We start from the raw sequence: 19846 nt of genomic DNA, 5'->3' as shown, positions 1-19846 counted from the left end.
GCTTTGAGGATGAAAATGTTTTTTTCCAGGGAAAACATCACTGGTGGGAACATCTGGATGCTGAGACCTGACTTTGGATAAGGGCCTGGAGTGCCAGGACACAGGAAATGGCTTTCAACTGCCAGAGGACAGGGTTAGATGGGATATTGGGAGGGAATTCCTCCTGGGAGGGTGGTGAGGAACTGGAATGGAATTCCCAGAGAAACCATGGCTGCCCCACCCCTGGAAGTGTCCAAGGCCAGGTTGGACAGGGCTTGGAGCAATTTGGGACAGTGGAAGGTGTCCCTGACCACAGCAGAGGGCTGGAATTTGATGGCCTTGCAGATCCCTTCCAACCCAAACTGTTCCATAATTTTATATTCTCACCCCCTCAAACCAGTTCAAAGACCTCCAGCCCAGCACCTTCTGCTGATCTTTGCAGCATTTTTGTCACACAACTGAAACTTTCTTTCATTCACAAACTCCCATTTGAAATAAGCCACACCCAAGCTTCAGAATCTTTTTGTGGGGTGATTTTGGTGCAAAAGATAATAAACAGAAATGTGATTTTACATGATTACACCCCATTGGCGTGGAGAAAACCACACTGGAGAGGACACAACCCCATGAAGATCCCCCTGGTGCCACCCCAAATCCCTCTGGGATGGCTCCACGTGACAGTTCACAGACGACAACCTCCACATGGGAATAAAAATCCATTTAATTTCCGTAAACTCTGCAGCGAGGAGACAAAGAACCGACAAGTAAAAACCCCCACCCGCCCGCTGACACGAGGCACGGCAGCACTGAGGAGTAATTTCATTTCCCTCTCCCAGTAATTCAGCTAAACACCCTAAAATTTCATCCAAATCAGGTCAATTCCTATCAGATGCCTCCAATATTCCACGGCAGTGCCAGGAGCCCTCCCTGCTCCAACCTCAACTCACCCAGACGTGTCCTCCAACCCCACAAACCCAGTGAGGAACATCTCAACCCCATCCCTGGAGCCTCCAGCTCCACCAGGATGCTCGGATGATGGTACCTGGATCAGCAGCTCTCCGTGGTCCCAGCTGTGGTGGGAATGATGGAGGTGACTCTCTCTCGTGGGTGCCACCCAAGTGTCCCTTTCCCAATCCAGTGCCTGAAGGAAATGGTCTTAAACCAGCCCCAAACCATCCTGGTGTAACAGGATTCTGTTGTGGCAGTGGGAAGGGCGTCACCAGCCTCTTCCAAGGTGGAATGTTTCCCCTGCAGCACCTCAGGAGTGGCCCACGTCCAGCTGGCTGTGCCCACCTCAACCCTGCTCTGGGATTTGGGGATTTTTCAGTGTAACATCCCCCATTATCCCATGGACACCATGGTCCTTCCCTCACCCCTTCTCCCCATGGAATTGGGGGAACTGGGCAATTTGGGGGGGGAATCCACACCCTTTCTGGCAGTGCCAGTGACCAGGAGCCACAAGGGATGTAAAAAATAGCACCTCCTAAGTATATTTAGGTAAGGAACAACCCTGGAATTCGAGTTGTTGCACAAAAATCCCCTGAATTGTGACCCACAGGCATCTGGGCCTCCTGATCACGGTCACAGAGGGGCGAGTGGCACCTCCACTGCCATCCCCCTGGGACAACCGGGGTGTCCCCAGCTCTGTGGCCAACCAGGGGTGGTTGGTAGCCAAAAAAGTGGCGCTCACCCCTGCCCTAGGATTGGGGGCTGCGGCCGCGGCGCAGCCGCTGGGCCATGGAGATGAGGGAGCGCAGCTGCACCAGCTTCAGCGGCCCCACTTCCCGGGGGTCCTGTCCCTCCAGCCAGCGCAGCGCCGTCTCCAGACCCTGGATGGCTTCCCGAGCCGTGGGCAGCAAAGGATCTCCTCCTTCCCCGCCCTTTTTGCCACCAGCCGCTTCTTCCTCCTCATCCTCCTCGCGGCCCTCGGCGCCTTCCTCCTCGGCGTCCTCCTCGCCATCGCCGTCCTCCTCCACACCTGGAGCTGCGTCGTCCAAGTGCAGCCAGTCGGACACTTCCTCGGGAGCCAAGCGCTTGAAGGCCAAGGCGGCCAGGTGGGTCAGGTCACTGAAGACCTTGCTGTCCCCTCCGCCTTCCTCCCCTCCCGGCGCGTCGCCGTGCTCTTCCTCGCCGGGCTGCGGCTCGAAGGCGGCGCGCAGCCCCAGCAGCCAGCACTTCTCGATTGATCCTGGCGGGATGAGATCCCAGGAGAGGCCGGCCAGGTACAGCATGTCCTTGAGGAGGAAGGAGCGCACGAAGTCCGCGGGACTGCCGGGCCCGCCGCAGGACACGGCCAAGCGCAGCAATTCCCGCTTGTAGAGCTGCTTGAAGGCCGACACCACGCCTTGCTCCAGCGGCGCCGGGATTCGGCCTCCTGCTCCAGCCAAACCGCTCCCAGAGGGACCCTTGGAGAGGAACAACGCGCGGATGGACCCATCCGGAGTCTGGAGCGGCGGAGAATCCTCAGCCCCCGCTGCAGAGCGGGACGGAGCGGAGCTGAGCAGCAGCACGGCCTTCTGCTGCAGGCAGCTCCGCCGCAGGTACCGCTTGACGCCCGGCACAAAGTCCTCAAAGAACCAAGCCCTCAGAAGCGCCGGCGCCAGCCGGGCCTCGGGGCTGTAGCGGTAACAAGCCGGGAATTTCTCCTGGTTGTGATGCCTGAGGCTGGCGGGATCGCGGAGACCCCCGACCACCAAGGGCTTGAGTTTGTGGGCGCCGGTCAAGTTGGCGGCCAGCAGCACCGTGACGCGCTCGCCGCGGGCCGGACGCCTCGCCGCGATCCCAGCACCGGGAAGAAGCTTCCAGAAGAGCCTGGTGATGTTGGCGTTGTAGATCTGCTCGTCCCCGTAGCCGCCGGCATCGGGCAGGACCTCGGCGCGGGCGGCCGGGGCGCGCTCGGGCTCGGTGGGGAGGCCGCCCTCGCCGTAGATGCGTTGGCTGGAGATGCCGTGGCGCTTCTGCCAGCGCCAGAACCAGCCGTGGCTCGCCTTGAAGGTGCACTCAGGCCCGTAGATCTGCCGGGCGAAGGCCTCCGCCTGGGCCTGGATCAGGGGCCCGGAGAGCGGCACGCCGTGCTGGCGCAGGGCAAGGAACCAGGCGTAGACGGCGCGGTCGATCTCCTCCTCGTTGGCCAAGCGCATCTTCTTGCGCTGGGTGCCCACCTCGCCGCCGAGCTGCTCCAGGAACCAGCGGAGCTTCGCCTCGTCCTTCAGCCACCCCCGCAGCGTGCCCCCCGGCACGCCGAAAGCCCGGCACACCGACGCCTGCCGCTCGCCCTTCTTCACCCTCTCGATGGCCTGGAGCTTGTCCTTGATGGAGTAGGCGCGGCGGAGCGACATCTTCACCGACACCCCCCCGGGTGATGCGCTGCTGCTGCTGCTGCCGCCGCCTCCTCCTCCTGCCCGCCGCCCTCCCGCCATTCCCCCGCCCTCCTCCGGCTCCCCCCCGGGCATGGAGAGACCCCCGCATCCATGGGGATGGGGGGCGCGTTATAACCGGGGAGGGACGCGGGGATGGGGTGGGGGGGGCGCGGCGGCGCCTTTGTCTCAGCTCCGCTGCCCCGCATGCGCGCAGCCCACCGCGGCCACTAAGTTGCGCCGCTCCCCTCCCCCCTTTTCCTCGCCAAGTTGGATCCTTCCTCCTATCTCTACCAGCTCCTGTGGGTTGTACCACTTTGCGAAAAGGGGGGAGAGCGCCGCTGCCCCCTCCCCTCACGTCGCTTTTACCCTTGAGCTGTTCCACTGGTTTTCACGGGAGGCATAAGAAGGGCGAGGAATGAGACAACGCGCCGCAGGCACAACACGGAGCCCTCTCCGCCCTTTAACGCCCTTCGTACAATACAGGGAATCGTTCTGGGGGCGTCAGGGAAGTAGCGTGGAGGAAGCAGCGAGGTGGCGCATCCCCCTTTTCACAGAGTGGTACAACCCACAGGCGCCAGCGGAGGTACGAGGACGAATCCAACTTGGCAAGGAAAAGGGGAGACGGCGCATCCTAATAGTGACAGAGGGGCTGTTCGCGCATCCCGCTCCCATCCTGCCGTGATGTTCCACATGTCTCTTTTATTGTGGGGGGGGACAGGCCCCGCGCTGTGCGTGTGACACGCTGTCTCCCCGTATCGCACTCCCTTCGCCACCCCCCCCGCGCGCCACGTGTGGTACGCGCCTCCCCCATAACCCTCCGCGCGGCGCACGCCGCCCCTCTCTATCCCGGCGGCGGCCCAAGGGAGCGGAGGGGTCTTAAGGGGTCAGAGCTGCCGGTGAGTCCTGGTTTCCAGCCCTTTCCAGCCCCTAGGAAGCTTTATGTTCCCAGTTAGGATCCTTTATCCCCCTCCCTGAACCTCGTTAGTGGGACTTTCGGGGGTCTCCGGGGTGTCCTTTATCCCTCCAGGGCGGGAGGTGGGGGGGACCCTTATGATATTTGTGGGGAAGGGGCTCAGGGGGCCCTTTAGGGTGTGTAGAGTTCCTTTATCAGCTTAGAATCCCCAAGAAGGAGGTTGTGATCACCCCTTTTATTCTCTTGAGGGCACTTTTCCTGCGGAAAGAGGGATTTGGGGGTCTCCTCATAGGGAATGGGGCTGCTTCCCTCATAGTGGTGGGAAGAGGGGAGTTGTGGGGGTCTCTCCCCCTGTAAAAGCCTCAGCAAAGGGAGTTTGGGGGTTTCTCCCATTGTCTTTAGGGTCCATTCCATTCCCCCAGAGTCCTGAGGGGAAATATTTGGGGTGCTCTTGGCTTTTGGGATAACTTTTCTATGCCTAGAATCCTATGGAATACTGGGATAACCCCCCTTTCCCCATGTTTTCAGTCCCTTTTCCCTTAGTAGGTCTGCAAAGGGGGGTCATGGGAGTCCCTAAGAGTCCTGAAGGAAAGGATTTGGGGGTGCCCTTGTTTTTTGGGATTACTTTCCCCACTTAAAATCCCAGGGAATATCGTGGTGTCACTTCCCACTCCCAATGTTTTAGCTTCCTTTTCCCTTAAAAGTTCGGGAAAGGGGCATGTGGAAGCCCCCTCTACATTCCCTGTGGGATCTCTCCTCACATCCCAAAAAAGAGGGTGTGGGAGATCCCTTTCCCCTTGCCAGGCACAGGGAAGGGGGGATTTTAGGATTCTCCATATCTATCTGGTCCTTTTCCTTTCCCAGGATTTAGGAGTTCTCTGTTACAGGTAAGGGGTGGGTGGGGGTCTCCCTAAGCCTTTGTGGATTTCCACTGATTTTTGGGGACATATTCCCTGTTTTTTTGGGAATATTCCTGATGTATTAAAGCCTCACCTTTTCAAGTCTGGATTGGGGGTGAGGGGGAAAGGGATCAATGTTATTCCTGCCCCGGTGAGAAAGGGAATTTAAGGATCCCATACTTCCCCAGCTGCTCCAGGTGCCTCAAGGATCTGCTCCTCCCCCCATTCCTGGGATTTTTTTTGTCCAGTCACTTGCTGCAAAGGGAAACTGGAGCTGCTGCCGTGTCCTGGCACGGAGCAGCCGATCCATCCCATATCCCAACCCACTTTGGCTGCCTTTCCAAACTTATCCTGGAGCTGGGAAACCTGGAAAATCAACTCCAGGTGCACCTGGGCTCTGCTTATCTCACCCGTCCCTCTTTCCTCGTGCTGCTGTTCCCAAATTTCCGTCACCTTGGTGGGATTTGTCCTCTCTTTTTTTTTTTTTTTTTTTTTGATCTTGATGCTCAGGGATCCGTTTCCAAACTATTTTGGGAACGGGCAGAGCCTGTTGTTGTGCTCCATGGGGTTTTTTGAAGGATTACATCCCTGACTAAACTTGCTGAGGCTGCTGCATCGGCGTTCCCAGAAATTCCGGATGGATTCGTTCCGTCGCATCCAGGTCACTGATGATTTGGGATTGATTGGGATCCCGATAATCACAATCCTTAGGGATGAGAAATTCCCTTTTTCTGAGCTGTTCTGCTGTAATTCTTTCCTTTTCCAGGTGTGTCCCATTTCTCCCTGACCTTCAGGTAGGACTTTTCCTCACCTGAGCTGCTCATTCCCAACTTTTTTTTTTTTTTTTTCCGCTATTTCTCCTGAAGGTGACAGTTTCCAAATCTCTCCCTTCTGCTGATTTCCCATATCCATGATTGTCTCATTAGGAAGTTTCAGCTTGGAGCAGAAAGTTGTGGGTTTTAGGTGATCAGGGATGGGAATTGAGGTGTTTTCCTGGAATGTGGAGCTTTGTCTCACAGCAAAGGTGATGATAACAGCTCTGATTTAAGGAAGAGCCAATTTTAGGGAATGAAGCCAGCAGGAATTTAGGAAGAGCCAATTTTAGGGAATTAAACCAACAGAAAATCTACTTTTAAATGAACAGAATGTTAGATGCAAATGTTAATATTTTGATTTGATTTCTCTGATGGTTCTTGAACTCATCCTGAATTTCTGGGCTGTGACTTTTCCCAGTGGAGAACATTCCCAACGCCACAGCGTGGTTTTTAATCCTAAAGCTTTGTGTTTGTGGAGGTAAAAATGGCAATTCTGAGTGGAAAATGTTGAAAGTTGATGGTTTGTGTGATTAAAATTCCTTTTTCCCAGGTTCTTCCAGGAAAACTGATGGACACAGAAGAGAAATTACTTTTTTTTCCCAGTTTTTCCTTGTTTAGAAGCTTTATTTCCTTGGAAATTTGGGGTATTTCAGGACTGAACATTGGCTGCTCATGGAAGCAAAAAGGTGCTGCAGGAATGTTTGGAATCACCCAAAAATTGGGATCCTGAATTCCATCAACACATGCCAGGACTGGGATGGCAGGTTGGGAATTCTCAGGCTGCTGGGATGGGAAAATCCTTTTGGAAAACATCACAATAATGTTCTTTTTCTGGTTATTAAAATGAAAATAAACTCATTTTCTGTCGTGTTGCTTCACAAACTTCATGGAGTTCTGGAAAGTTCATCAGCTCCAAACTTAATATGTTAATTAATTAACCCATTAATTCTTAATTATTTGGATGAGGAGCTGTTGCATCCATAAAAATTTGAATTCTTCTCTAAATTTATCCTGTTGTGTTTTTTTTTAATGCTGCCATAGGAGCAAAAAAAGTAAGTACCTTCTAATTGTTGCGTGGTTTTTTTGGGAATTCTGGAATATCCAGGAATGTCAGCACCAGTGGGATATTTATTAGATAAATTCCTGCGGAGTTTTCTTGGAAATCATTAATTTTAAAGAGTTTTTTAAAATTAATTTCAGCTCTGGCAATGGGAGGGAATCTCCTGGGAGTTCCTCATTATGGAATTCCTACTCCATAATTCACCTCATCCATGAGGGCTGCAATTCCAGGGCTTGGAGCTGCTTAAAAACTGGAGCAAAATAATTTAAAAAAATTTTAAAACAAAATTAATTTTTGAATTTAATTTTAAAAAATGCAACTTTTAAATTTAGATTAAAAAGGAAGAAATTGTAGGATTTCTTAATGCAAAATTCTATAAATTTTTATTGTTTTAGTCATTATTTACTATAATAAATGTATTTCTGTGTAAAGGTTTTAACAAAAATTTATTGCTCTATAAAATAAAGGAGAAAAACATAAAATAAATTCAAAAATTCAAAATATGTTTTAATTTTCGATTTTTTCTTTAAATTCAGAATTGAAATCTCAGTTTTTGAGCATTTTTAGCTGTATCAAAGTTTCCCAACTCCAGGGGAAAAAAAAAGAAAAATCTCCTTTTGCCATTTCTAATAATTTGTCTACCTGGAATCTAATTAATATCTTAAACTCTTATCAATTTAAATGTGTAAAGGCAAAACTTTATTAATATGTAAATTTAAATGGAAATATTCAAGACCTGAAAAAAGCATTTATGTGTAAATTTTATGTTATATTTTTAATCAAATCAATAAATTTTAAATTAAACGACAGTTGAAAATTAAATTGAAATTTAAAGTTAAGCCTTGGACTTGAGGCTTCCAAAATCTCCAAGGAATTATTGGAATTGCAAACTTTTGAGGATATTTCATCTGTCTGAGAATTTTATTTGGCAGTCTGCCACGGGTCAATTTTTATTAATTAATTATTGAATTAATCATGAGATTTCCAGCTCCTGGACAAATTTAATTTGCCAATAACTTGGATTATATCCCAAAATTCAATCCCACTTTTTCAGCAGCTGCCTTTTAGTACGAAAACCCAATCAAGAGTAAACCTCCAAAAACTCAAAAATTGGAGCCAGTTTTCCCAAAATTTTGCCTAATTGGGAATAAGTAACAAATAATTAATGACTAACCCACTAACTTGGAATAATATCATATAATTCCCAAGGATTTGAACAAAATCCTCTTTTGTTTTTTTTTTTTCCTGCCTTAAAATTTCAAGTAATGGGGGGAATTCTTGGCAGGAATATTTTAGGAATTCTTTGGAATTCAAGCTTATCCCAAAAAGGAGAAATAAATTGAATATTTGCGCTTTTTCCCGGGAATATTAGTGGATAAAAACATCTCCTGCATGCTCTTTCTTTGCTCTGCTGCCACTGCATTTGTTGTTATTATCTCTCCATGCTGCCCATTTAATTTTGGGAAGATGAGGACACGGAAAAATCCCTGCTCCGTGGACAAAGTTTGGCTGGAAAAACACCGGAACGACGAAGCCGAGCGGGAAGCGCCGGAGCAGCGGGAAGCGCCGGAGCCCGAGGCCGTCAACGGGATCTGCCACGAGGATTCCATCGAGGGGGACTTCAAGGGGGACCCGAAAAAACCCAGGAATGGCAAAAAGCAGAGGAAAAGGAAGCGCTCCCCGAAAGCCAAAGCTCAGGATTCCAAGCTGGAGGCGATCCTGGCGGGAATGTCGGCGGAGCGCGTGTGGTTTGACAAGCCCTTGTATGACCGCGCCGAGAGCGCCTACAGGATAAAATTGGCGGATTCCCAGAGTTGGGAATCACCCGAGACTGGGAAAATGGCTGAGGAATCTCCTGCCGTGGCCAGGTCGAAATCCAGCCAAGATATTCCCAAGGTGAGGATGCTCCCGGCGTGTTCCCACGGAAACCTGGCCGCCTGTCACCACGTTGTCCAAGGGGTTTGGATCAACAAGTTTGACTTCGATAAGGCCGAGAGGGCGTTCATGGAGAAATCCCAGTTTTTCCTTCCTCCCAACGTCCTGGCCATCCCATCCGCGTGGGCGAATTCCAGGCTGGGAACGCCGGATGAGGGCTACGGCACGGCCTTGCCCACTCCTGCCACGCCAGGCTTGGCTCCTGGCATTCCCAACTCTCCCGTGGCCTCCGTTCCCAGTTTGCCCAGCTCCGACCAGCAGACGGTCAACGGGAAGCCGCAGATTTCCAACTGGGAAGTTCTGGCATCCGAGGTGTGGCTGGAAAAGCCTCTCTACGATGATGCTGAGAAGAATTTTTATGAGAAGATGTTGGATGGGCACCCCTCGGATAAAACCCAACGTGGCTGCCCGGAAGAATCCAAGAACCACAACCCTGGGAAGGAAACGGGAATCGCCTCCACCAACCCTGAGCTCCCTGATATTCCCAAGGAAAATCCCACCTGCTTTTTCCTGCACAAGGACAGTGAATCCGTGTGGCTGAATAAGGTGACCTACGACAGGGCTGAATCCAGATATTTCGCCTTGGAAGCGGCCAGAGCAGCGGAGAAAACAGGGATCCGGGAATCTGCTGCAGAAAATCCCTCCCATCCAGCTGCTCCGAGCATTCCCGCTCCGGAAACGAAGTAGGAGAAGTTTCTTTGGGGGTAACACCCATGCAAAAAAAAAAAAAAAAAAACAAAACAGCCAGGTCGGGATTGAGCCAAAAGGAATTTGCATGTGGAGAAGACTGGGTGGACTTGGAGATGATCCTGGTGGGCAGGGGGGAAAATCCTTCAAGGAATTCCCTTTTCCTGAGGAATTCTGGTGGATAAAGGCTGTGTTTGTATGGAGTTAAAGGTTGAATGTTTAAAGGCAGGGCTGGGAAGTGAGCTCATTATCCCCCTTTTTGCATGGATTCAGCACCATCCTCCTTTCCATCCTCTCATTCCATATAAAAATCTGCATCATAACCAGGATCCAGCTTGAAGAAGGTTTGGAAGTCACTGGAATACCATTTAGGGAATCACTCTGGTGGGAGCATGTGCTGTAGTTTGGTTTTTTGAGGGAATTTCTATCCAGTCTGTTAATTTTTTGAATGCCCTTGGATCTTCTCCAAAGGCAGAGCTAAGGTGGAGATGGATTTTCCTGGAAAAAAAAGACTCTTGGAGCATCCGTCCTTATTTCTGACACTTCTGATCCATGAATTTTGTTGGGATTTGTTGGAAAGCTTTTAGGATCTTTGTGTCAAGGGATTTAGGGGTCAAATACCTTTCACCTGGTCCTGTTTGGGATTATTTTCTCTTTAGCTGGTCATAACTGGATATTTGGGAACATCCAGATAAAAAAGCGGGATAAATTTGTTTGTATTTGGGATTTTCTGCGAATGATCCTGGTTGGAATTCCAGCAGGTCCTGGAGATTTGGGTGTGGAAAGTTCTTTTGCTGCAGCTCCTGTGTCTGGTGGCCTTTGGTCTCTTCCAAGTGGGTAGATGAGATAAGGAAGGATTTGATTTCAGGAAAATCATCTCTGGCTTCCCTGGAAGTGTTTTATGGAAAACTGTGGGATTTGGAATGATGAGGAGAGTCTTTGTGGAGCCTGCTCCAGTTGTGGTTTTCTTGTGCTGCTCTCCACCTCCTCAAACTTCTGCTGTCTCTGTCCCTTGCTGGAATTCAGGGCACTTCCTCTTTTCCTCCTTTTTGAGGGCTCTTGTTTCCCTGTTTCCCTTCAAATTAAGGATTTAACCCACCTTTGGAAGCTGCTCCATAAAAATCCCCTGTTTCCCAGCAGGATTTGGGCTGCTTTTTGCTGTTTTTCCCTGTAGTGCCACGTCTGTCCCCTCTCGAGTGTTGCTTATTTTTTTTAGTAAAGATTTCCCAGTGAACTTGTGGATGCCCCATCCTTAGAAGTATCCAGGGAAAAATTGGATGAGGCTTGGAGCAACCTGGGAGAGTGGAAGGTGTCCCGTGGCAGGGGGCTGGAACTAAATTATCTTCATGGTCTTTTCCAAACCAAACTATTCCATTATTTCAATTCCCTTTTTATTCTCCTACACAAGACATTTTCCTCAGCATGAACTAGAAAATCCTGGGGTTTTTTTGGATTTTTTTTTTTGTGGAATAAAGTCTGGATCAGCTGATTCATCCCGTCCCCACTCCACACCCAGGTCAGGCAGGTGGGTTTTTAATCTGCCCTGCTTTTTTAAGAGGATCCTGGATACTTAAATCCGCAGCCAAGCCGAGCTGCAGGCACAGAAACCGCTCCTGACGGGCTGTTAACCTTCAATCCCTGCGGGAATTCACTTTTTGTGGAATATTTTCCCAGGAAAATGGCTGTGGATTACTTCCTGCACGACAAGATCTGGTTCGAGAAGTTCAAATACGACGACGCCGAGCGAAGGTTCTACGAGCAGATGAACGGCCCCATGGGTGGCCCCTCCCGCCAGCAGGTAATTCCCAATCCCAGGAATTCCAGAGTAAGTCAAAGGACATGATCCACCTGGATTTTTGTGGGATTTCCACTCCCAGTGCTATTTTTTCCCCCAAATCTTCCTGGAGCTCTCTAAGCTGTTTAAGATCCATTCGGTTTTTTTTTTTTTTTCCTTGTTTTCTGTGGAATCTGAAGGATTTGATCCCAAGGAATTGGGAGATCAGTTGTCCTTCTAACAGGTGAATCAGTCCCAGCTTCCAGAAGTTATCCTTAATTTGTGGGGGCCACAATTTGAGCTGGAAATCCCTAAATCCCCAATTTTATTGGCAAAGAGCATCCCTGTCCCACTTCATCCAGGGAAAATGCTGCGTTGCTTCCATTTTGGAGCAGTCCTTTGGGATATTCCAAGGGAATACAAACCTAAAGTTTGAGCAGAGGCACCACAGCTGCAAGGATTTTTTGGGGGGGATTTTTTTATCCCTCTCTTTGCACTCCTGGAAATATTCCAGGTGTTCCAGTGGAAGACTCTGTTCGTGGTACCGGTGAGTTGGGGAGGGGGAAGCATGATCCTGCTGAGCTGAAATATTTCCAGCTTCCATATTATCCCAAAATTATTCCTGTTCCAAGGTTCAGAGCTTTCCTAACCTCTTCCTGCTCCTAACTGCTTGTGCCTTTGGAATGCTGAGTGTTCTGTGCCTCTTTCCAAGTGTTTACAGGGAAGCTTTTTGCTGGAATTCTAACTTTTAGGCACATTCCAGCTATTCCTGCTGCCCATCCTGGCTTAGGTTCTGGCACAGCACCTGGGAGACTGGGAATAAAAAACATTGGGAGCTCTGGATGAGAGCTGGAAGTAGGTTTTGGAGTGAAAACCTCTTGGAACAGCTCAACTATTTCAAGGCACATCAGGAGCTTCCAGTGAAGGAGTTTGGTGTGGGAAAGGTGGTTTGAGGGATGTTTACAGGAATTTATCAGGCACTTCCCCCATGGAAAAATAGTCTTAAAACCTCCTTGGAAGTAGCAGGATGTGGAGCCCACCTGGATGTGTCCAGGCTGTTTGTCCTTTATTTTCTGTTTAACTCAGGGTTTGGGGGTTTGTGGGAAATTTTACATTTCGGATCTTGCTGATGGGGAGGGGTTGCAGTCTGGGAAGGGCAAGGAGTGAACAGATGATGGAATTTCCAGGGAGGGAATCTTGAAATCCAGGCTAAGGCATGGCAGCAGGAGCATAGGGAAAAAATTCCAGGTGTTCTGGGTCCCACCTCTGGATAGAGCAGAGTCAGGGTTGTCACTTCCTGCCTGAACTCAGGTAATAGTATGGAAAAATCCTGCTGGAGGCTGGGTTTTTAAGGAGTTCTGGAGTCACTCCAACCTCCTGGCAGCATCCCAAACTTTTCAGGGTAATTATAGGGAATTTAAAAGCTCTTTGACTGGATGATCCTTCTGGACACGTGACCAGGGACTGCCCAATTTAGCCCCAATCCTTACCGCAAAAATCACTGAATCATGGAAAGAACAATTCCCAATTTTCCCAATTCCCTCGATCCTTCCTTTCATTGTGTTTTTTTTTTTTAAACTTCCCTGATGAATTTTTTTTCCCCCTCCATGTTTCAATATTTTTTTTTAAAAAAGAAACTCTTGGTTCTTTCTGCGCTGTTTGCAGGAGAACGGAGCCAGCACGATCCTCCGCGACATTGCCAGAGCCAGGGAGAATATCCAGAAATCGCTGGCCGGAGTGAGTACCCAAGCTCTCACCAGCTGGCTGCCTGCATCCCATTTTTATTTTTTTTCTTTTTATGGAATTCTAATCCCATAGACCGTTTGGCTTCTTGGTTGGAAGCTAGAGGAGAAGACCAAGGTGTGCAGCCAGCTCCGCCCCGTCCCCACGCGCTGCTCGCCCGCAGCGCTGCCAAAACTGGATTTGGGTTGAAAGAATTCCCTGAATTGGGCTTTTCCTTCCCTTTTTTCTTTTTTTTTTTTTTTTGTTGGTTTTGTTGTTTTTTTGTTTTTGTTTTTTGGGTTTTCCTGGTGGGATGTTCCCATGGGTCTTAACTAACAGGTTCCAACTCGCTGAGCGTGTGGCTGTTTTTTTGGGATACACTGGGCTGCCACCTTCTCTTCCCTGTTTTGCTTCCGGTTTAGGGGATGTGCAAAAAAAAAAAAAAAAAACAACCCAAAAAAGTTGTATTTTCCATCTGCTGCATCCAGGGAATTCAGCTTGGCTACAAGCTCCGAGGCTGGAGCATCCTGGAGGAGCTCGGGAATGTACTCTTTGTGGAGGTGTTTTTGTGCTGAGTGCTGACAAGACAGTTAAAAAAATAATCTTCATTTTTGTTAAAGGAAGTTAAAATACTAATGAGTGGATTTATGGGAAAAGAAAATCCATGGAATACAGCCCAGGTGCCTTGATTTCCTGCCTCTGCAGTGGGACTCCCAAAGGAATCCATCCAATATTTGGCCTCAGTTTCTATCTTTGATCAGTCCAATATCAGGCAATAACAAGGAATTCCCCTTTTCCCAAGGGGAATATTCCATATTCCTCCTTATACCAGCAGAAAGGAGCCAGGCATTTGGGATTAATATAAGGAATCAGGATTTCAGTCAACAGCTTAAGGAAAAATTTTCAGGAACTCGCTCATTTTATTAAAAAAAAATATGGCTAAAGGAGGCCCCCATCCCAAACAAGGTAAAAAGTTCCTTTGGGAAGAACTTTTGGAATTGGGCAAGGGGCAGGGAATCTAAACCCAAATCACCTGGAAGTGCTGCTCATCCTCATCTTCCAGGGTGTTTTGCCAAAGATGTGGAATTTCTTTCCTGACTCCTGTTAAAGAGCTTTTTTTGGGAGAGAATCACAGAAGATTGGATTATCCAGGTGCTGTAACAGGGAATTGGTAAAGCAACAGCCCCAAGCCAGGATAGGAATTTTGGGATATAAGTTGTTTGGAGATGTTTCTGGGGATTAGTGCTGGATGTAAAAAATTGCTGGATATTTTATGTTCCTGGGAAAGGGGTTGGATCTTCCACATGGCTGAAAAAATAGTTGGAATATCCCTCAAGGATCATCATAAATGGTGGATAACCAGGCTGGACTTTAGAGCATTCCTAAACTTCTTCCTTGCATTCCCAACCCCCAAAATTTATGCTGTGTAATCCAGAGAAAAGTGGGAAGAGCAAAAATCCCAGGATTTTTGTCTTTTCTTTCTCCAGAGTTATTGTGAGGGGTCTTAGGATGTGGCAAGGGAAGAGCTGGCTGTGAAAAGATGGGAAAACGGGAGTTTAGTGCCATTTTTGCTGGGAATTTCAGGCTGGGATTGTGTCATAACATAAAATGTGGGAATGAGCACGTGGAATGTGATGAGAGTCTGGAGTTCCTCAATTAGGAGGAAAAGCAGGAAGTAGAACAGGAAATTCCACCTGAGCGTGAGAAAAAAAAATTATTGTCTCTGATATTTAAAATGTATTTTAGGGATTCAAACCTCAGGGAATAACAGATGTTTATGCACCAAGTTGTTCTGCCAAACTCCTGTTTTGTGCCCTTCATAATTCCCAGGGATTTGATTTGTGTGGATAATTAAGTTTATGCACAATTCCAGCTTTCCCAAGCACTTCTGCTGCCCAGAATATTTGAGACAGGCTGCAGCTTTGAGGTGTTTTCAGCACAAAAAATCATGGATTAAAAATAAAGGATTTGAAGGCTTTATACAAGAGAGCAGAGGAAGGGAGGGAAGTGATGCTGTGGAGCTCCCCACCTGTGGAATTTTGAATTCTTATTCCTGATAAAATTTTTGGATGATTGTTTGGAGCTGGAAGTTGGAAGAGGGAATGGTTTTTGTGTGCTGTAATGTAAGTGTAGTGCCCACATTCCCAAAGCTTGGAGCATCCTCTCCTCAGGGAGCATCTCACAGTCTCATAAAGGCAATATTTTCCATAATTTTTAAGGATTTGGGACATGGTTGTGCCTCTTGCATTGTCTTATGGGTTCCAATTAAGATCTCTTGATTGCTTCAGCTTGGGACAGGTATCCCTTGCCCTTCCCATGCTTTTCCTTCTTTTTTTAATTTTTTTGAGGAATTATTATGAACAGGGAAGAGAAATCTCCTCTCCCAGTGCTGGCACTGCTGGGGCACCTCAAATCCTGGGACAAAAAGGACATTGAGGGGCTGGAGTGTGTCCAGGGAAGGGAATGGATTGGGAAGGGTCTGGAGCACCAGGAGCAGCTGTGGGAGCTGGGAGGGCTCAGCCTGGAAAAAAACAGGAGGTTCAGGGGGGACCTTCTCACTTCCACAAATCCCTGACAGCATTCCCAAGTGGGAATCGGGATCTGCTCCCAGGGAATGACAGGATGAGAGGAAACCACCAGAGGGGAAATTTAGCTGGAATATTAGGAAAATTCCTCGTGGAAAGGGCTGTCCAGCCCTGGCCCAGAGGTGGAGTCCCCATTCCTGGAGGGATTTGACATCCCTGTGGATGTGGCACTTGGGGACGCGCTCCGTGGTGGCCTTGGGGGAACTCTTGGACCCGATGAGCTCAGAGGGATTTTCCCACCTCTGTAATTCCATGATTCCCATCCTTGGAGCATCAAGCATGGTGTGATGAGCCCACAGCATGAGCTCCCTGCAGACACCAAGATGTTCCTGGAGAAGACCCCAGAATTCCTGGGGGAACGTTTGCAGTGCAAGGCTGTTTCCCACCGCTCCATAACTTCCCCTTGCATGCGGCTCTTCCCTGCGCTTGAGTTCCCTCTGGAATTGCGAAACCTTTTCCCATCTTCCCAAACTTTTTCCCACCCTGCAGCAGAAGACCCCTGCTCGGAGCAAGGAAGCTCCTTGTGCCCGTCCCAAGAAACAGTCGGGACGCTCCGCCGTAAGTGAGCCGTGCATGGATGGAGCCTGTGGAAAAACGGGAGAGGATTTGGCGGGATGAGGATGTGGAGCAAGTTCTCCTTCCTCAGGGTTTGGCACTGGGATGAACCTGGATAATGGGATCCCATCCTAGCTCCATGTCCAGGGATCTGCCCTCACCTTCCTGAGCCTGAATCCGCAGCTGAGATGGAATTTTTTCCTGCCCCTTTGGGATTTCCCAGCCTCATCCCTGGAAGTGTCCGAGGTCAAATTGGACAGGGCTTGGAACAGCTTGGGGTAGTGGAACATTGTCTGGAAGATCCTTAAAATCCCAACCCAAACCATTCCATGATTCAGACCTATCCTTGTACCTTGTATTCTTCATCTTTCCCTGCTTTTCCCTCTTCCCATCTTACATGACTGCTGAGATTCCACACTGGAATAAAAGAGAATAAATTATTCTCTCTTCACTTAGAAATGACAATTCAAGGGCAAATCCTGTTATTTTCTTTCCCTTTGTTGCCTGGAATTGATGGATAAGGAACCTCCTTAGCATTAAACAAAAAAGAAAAAGCTCTTTTTTTTTTTTTGCTGTCAAAAATCCATTGAAACCAGAGTTGGAATAATTATTCCCTCAGGATATGTTAAAGCAGATTGCAATTGTTAGGAATTAAAGGCTGGGCTGGGGAGGGTGGGAGTCTAGAATTCCTGGGATCTTTCCAGCTTTCCCAGTGTTACTTAGGCAGGTCATTCCTGTCCCTCAGTGGGTTGGGAGAGGAGACCAAGGGACTCCCAAGATTTTTAAGGGGCTTGGTGTGAAATTTTATATAAATTTTATGTGGTTTTAGTGGCATTTTGGGATCTGAGAGTGGGAAAAGTGATTTTATCCTTTGCTCCTTGGTGCCAGCTGAAATACCTCGGGATTTAGTCCATGCTTCATTTTATAGAGCTGCTCCATTAGTTTCTGTCCTAATTTAGAGAAAATATCCTTGGTTTTAGTTCAGCTCCTGAAATTCCTTCTCTCCTTGAAGACACGACTCTGCTTTGCTTCATGGATTTTTCAGGAGGAGGGGGAACAACTCAACTTCATCCGTGTTTTCCTCGTTGCAGAGTGCAAGCACAACCCCCTCTGGAGCTGCTGGTGACCAAAATGAGCTCCTGTCCCGAATTTCCCACCTGGAAGTGGAAAACCAGAACCTCCGCAGTGGTGAGTGGAGAATTCCTTCTCCTAGCTGGAGACCTGACACGCAGCTGGGAATTGAAGGGTCATTTTTCCTACTTTTCCCTCCTTTTCCCAGTGGTTGCAGACCTCCAGATGGCCATTTTCAAGCTGGAAAGCCGCCTGAACGCTCTGGAGAAATCCTCAACTTCCCACCAGCCCTCATCTGTTCCTCCAACCCAGGTGAGCCTTGGAAAAATGCTGGAATTTCTCTCCAGGAATCATAACCAAACATCCATGTGGACAAACGTCCTGTTCTGTTACATCCATATAAACCCCACAGCGTGTCCTGAGCAGTGGAGATTCCCATTCCTGAGCTTTTTTTTGGTATGCTCTGCTCCAACTCTGTGTTAATATTTTCCCTCTTTTTCCCTTAAAAAAAACCTCGGATCCGGTGAAGAAAGTGGAACCGTTCAGCCTTCCCTCCAAAAAAGTGGAGCTCCCGGCCAAGAAAGCCGAGCCAGCTGCTGCTGAGGATGATGAGGATGATGACATTGACCTTTTTGGGAGCGACGATGAGGAGGAAGACCAGGAAGCTGCCAAAGTCCGGGAAGAGCGGCTCCGGCAGTATGCGGAGAAGAAGGCCAAGAAGCCGGGGCTCATCGCCAAGTCTTCCATCCTGCTGGATGTGAAGCCAGTGAGTGGGATTTGGGGATTTGGGAGCTCTGGGAGTGGGGCTGGGAATCCTCTCTCATCCATGTGGGTGGTGGTGGTGGCACCTGTGGAATTCCAAACAAGGGCTGGGAGACAGGTGGAATTTGTTGCTGTGGAAGCCTGGGATGGGTTTGGATGGATGGGACCTTAAATCCCAAGTCATTCCATAGGCAGGGACACTTTCCACTATCCCAGGTTGCTCCAACCTGGCCTTGGATGCTTCCAGGGATGGGGCAGCCAAAGCTTCTATGGGAATTCCATTCCAGGGCCTCACCATCCCCCCAGGGAGGAATTTCTTCCCAATATCCCATTTAATCTTACCCCATTCCAGTTCAAAACCGTTCCCCCTTGTCCTGTCACTCCATCCTTGTCCAAAGTCTTGGATCTCCTTGAGGCACTGGAAAGGGGCTCTGAGGTCTCCTGGAGCCTTTTCCAGCCAAGAAAGGGTTGTGGGCACTTGGGATCAGTTGTGACATTCCCAGAGATGTCACCTGGAGCTGCTGATGGTCTCCAGGAAAACACTAAAACCTCCCCAATTCCCACTTTTCCAGTGGGACGACGAGACCGACATGGCCAAGATGGAGGAGTGCGTCCGCTCCATCCACATGGACGGGTTGGTGTGGGGAGCCTCCAAACTGGTCCCAGTCGGATACGGCATCAAGAAACTCCAGATCCAGTGCGTGGTGGAGGACGAGAAGGTCGGGACAGACATCCTGGAGGAGGAGATCACCAAGTTTGAGGACTACGTAAGTCTTGGGATGGGATGTGGGAAGGGCCTGGCACCCACGGGAGGGGGTTAACTCAGGTGTGTTTTCCTGGGAACACCTGGATGACTCCAGCTTTTGTCCCCTTCCAGGTGCAGAGCGTGGATATTGCTGCTTTTAACAAGATTTAGAAGGGAAAACTGTATCCCCCTGATCCGAACCTGGAATTAATAAAGATGAACATTGGGAGTGCACGTTGGGTCGTGGGTTTTTCCCTGGGGTGCAGCTTCTCCAGGGGGGTTTGATGGGAGATTTTGGGATGTTGGAGCAACCTGGGCTAGTGGAAGAGGATTGGAATGAGAGATGTTTAAGGTCTCTTCCAACCTAAACCATTCCATGATTTCCCCATGCTTCCTAGAAGGAAAGATCTCAAGACATGGACCTGAATTTTGGGGCTGGGATGAAGGTCTCAGGGTGTTTCCAGTCACCTTTCCCAAGGTTTAGAGACCCCAGCCACTCCCTCCAAAAAACCAGGATGAATAACCAGGAAGCATCCAGGAATTGCTGGTTTGGGATGGATTTTATCCCTCTTTCCTTGCCCAGGTCACTTTAGCACAGGTGACATTCCTGAGCGTGGCCTGGCAAGGGGACAGGTGACATTCCTGACTTTGGGAACACGAGGTCTGTCCCAGTGCCAGAGTCCAAGGGCCACCGAGAGCCACGGGAAGCTCCATGGGATTGTGCTGCAAGCCTGTCCCTTGTCCTGCTGGGCCCAGTCACTTGACATGTGACACGTGTCCCTCGCAGGGTCCTGCCACCCCCAGAGCACTGCTAGCAGTGTCCCTTGTCCCCTGTGCTGCCATCCTCAGTCCCTGCTGGTCCAGGCAGTGCCACCTGTACCTTCTGTGTCCCCCACGGGCCACCATCCCTGTGCCGTGTCCTCCATGTGCTGCCATCCCCCGTGCCCAGTGTCGTGCCTCTGTCACCATCCCGGTGTCACCCATG

At 49.3% G+C, this 19846-nt stretch overlaps 2 protein-coding genes across 6 annotated transcripts; one reads left to right on the top strand and one right to left on the bottom strand.

Moving 5' to 3' along the window:
- Positions 1 to 682: 682 nt before the first annotated feature.
- On the bottom strand, positions 683 to 3927 carry TIGD5 (tigger transposable element derived 5). Its single transcript, XM_064399517.1, has one exon. The coding sequence runs from the start codon at positions 3429 to 3431 to the stop codon at positions 1677 to 1679; it is 1755 nt and encodes a 584-aa protein (XP_064255587.1). The 5' UTR covers positions 3432 to 3927; the 3' UTR covers positions 683 to 1676.
- Positions 3928 to 4081: 154 nt separating this feature from the next.
- Positions 4082 to 19095, top strand: EEF1D (eukaryotic translation elongation factor 1 delta). Of its 5 annotated transcripts, XM_064399480.1 has the most exons (9): positions 8456 to 9643; positions 11322 to 11445; positions 13087 to 13158; positions 16218 to 16286; positions 17375 to 17471; positions 17563 to 17666; positions 17884 to 18120; positions 18689 to 18883; positions 18994 to 19095. In XM_064399480.1, exons 1-9 carry the CDS (start codon positions 8493 to 8495, stop codon positions 19030 to 19032), a joined length of 2088 nt encoding a protein of 695 aa, XP_064255550.1. In that variant the 5' UTR covers positions 8456 to 8492; the 3' UTR covers positions 19033 to 19095. The 5 variants fall into 5 exon arrangements, with proteins under 5 accessions (XP_064255569.1, XP_064255577.1, XP_064255550.1 ...); XM_064399499.1 differs by lacking the exons at positions 8456 to 9643; positions 16218 to 16286 and adding an exon at positions 4082 to 4234; XM_064399485.1 differs by lacking the exon at positions 16218 to 16286 and having other exon boundaries at positions 8457 to 9643.
- The last annotated feature ends 751 nt before the right edge of the window (positions 19096 to 19846 follow it).

Source organism: Passer domesticus, chromosome 1 (assembly GCF_036417665.1).
Source record: "Passer domesticus isolate bPasDom1 chromosome 1, bPasDom1.hap1, whole genome shotgun sequence".
Lineage (NCBI taxonomy): Eukaryota > Metazoa > Chordata > Aves > Passeriformes > Passeridae > Passer > Passer domesticus.
Note: the sequence above shows the minus strand (reverse complement) of the source record. Positions and strands in the feature narration are given on the sequence as shown.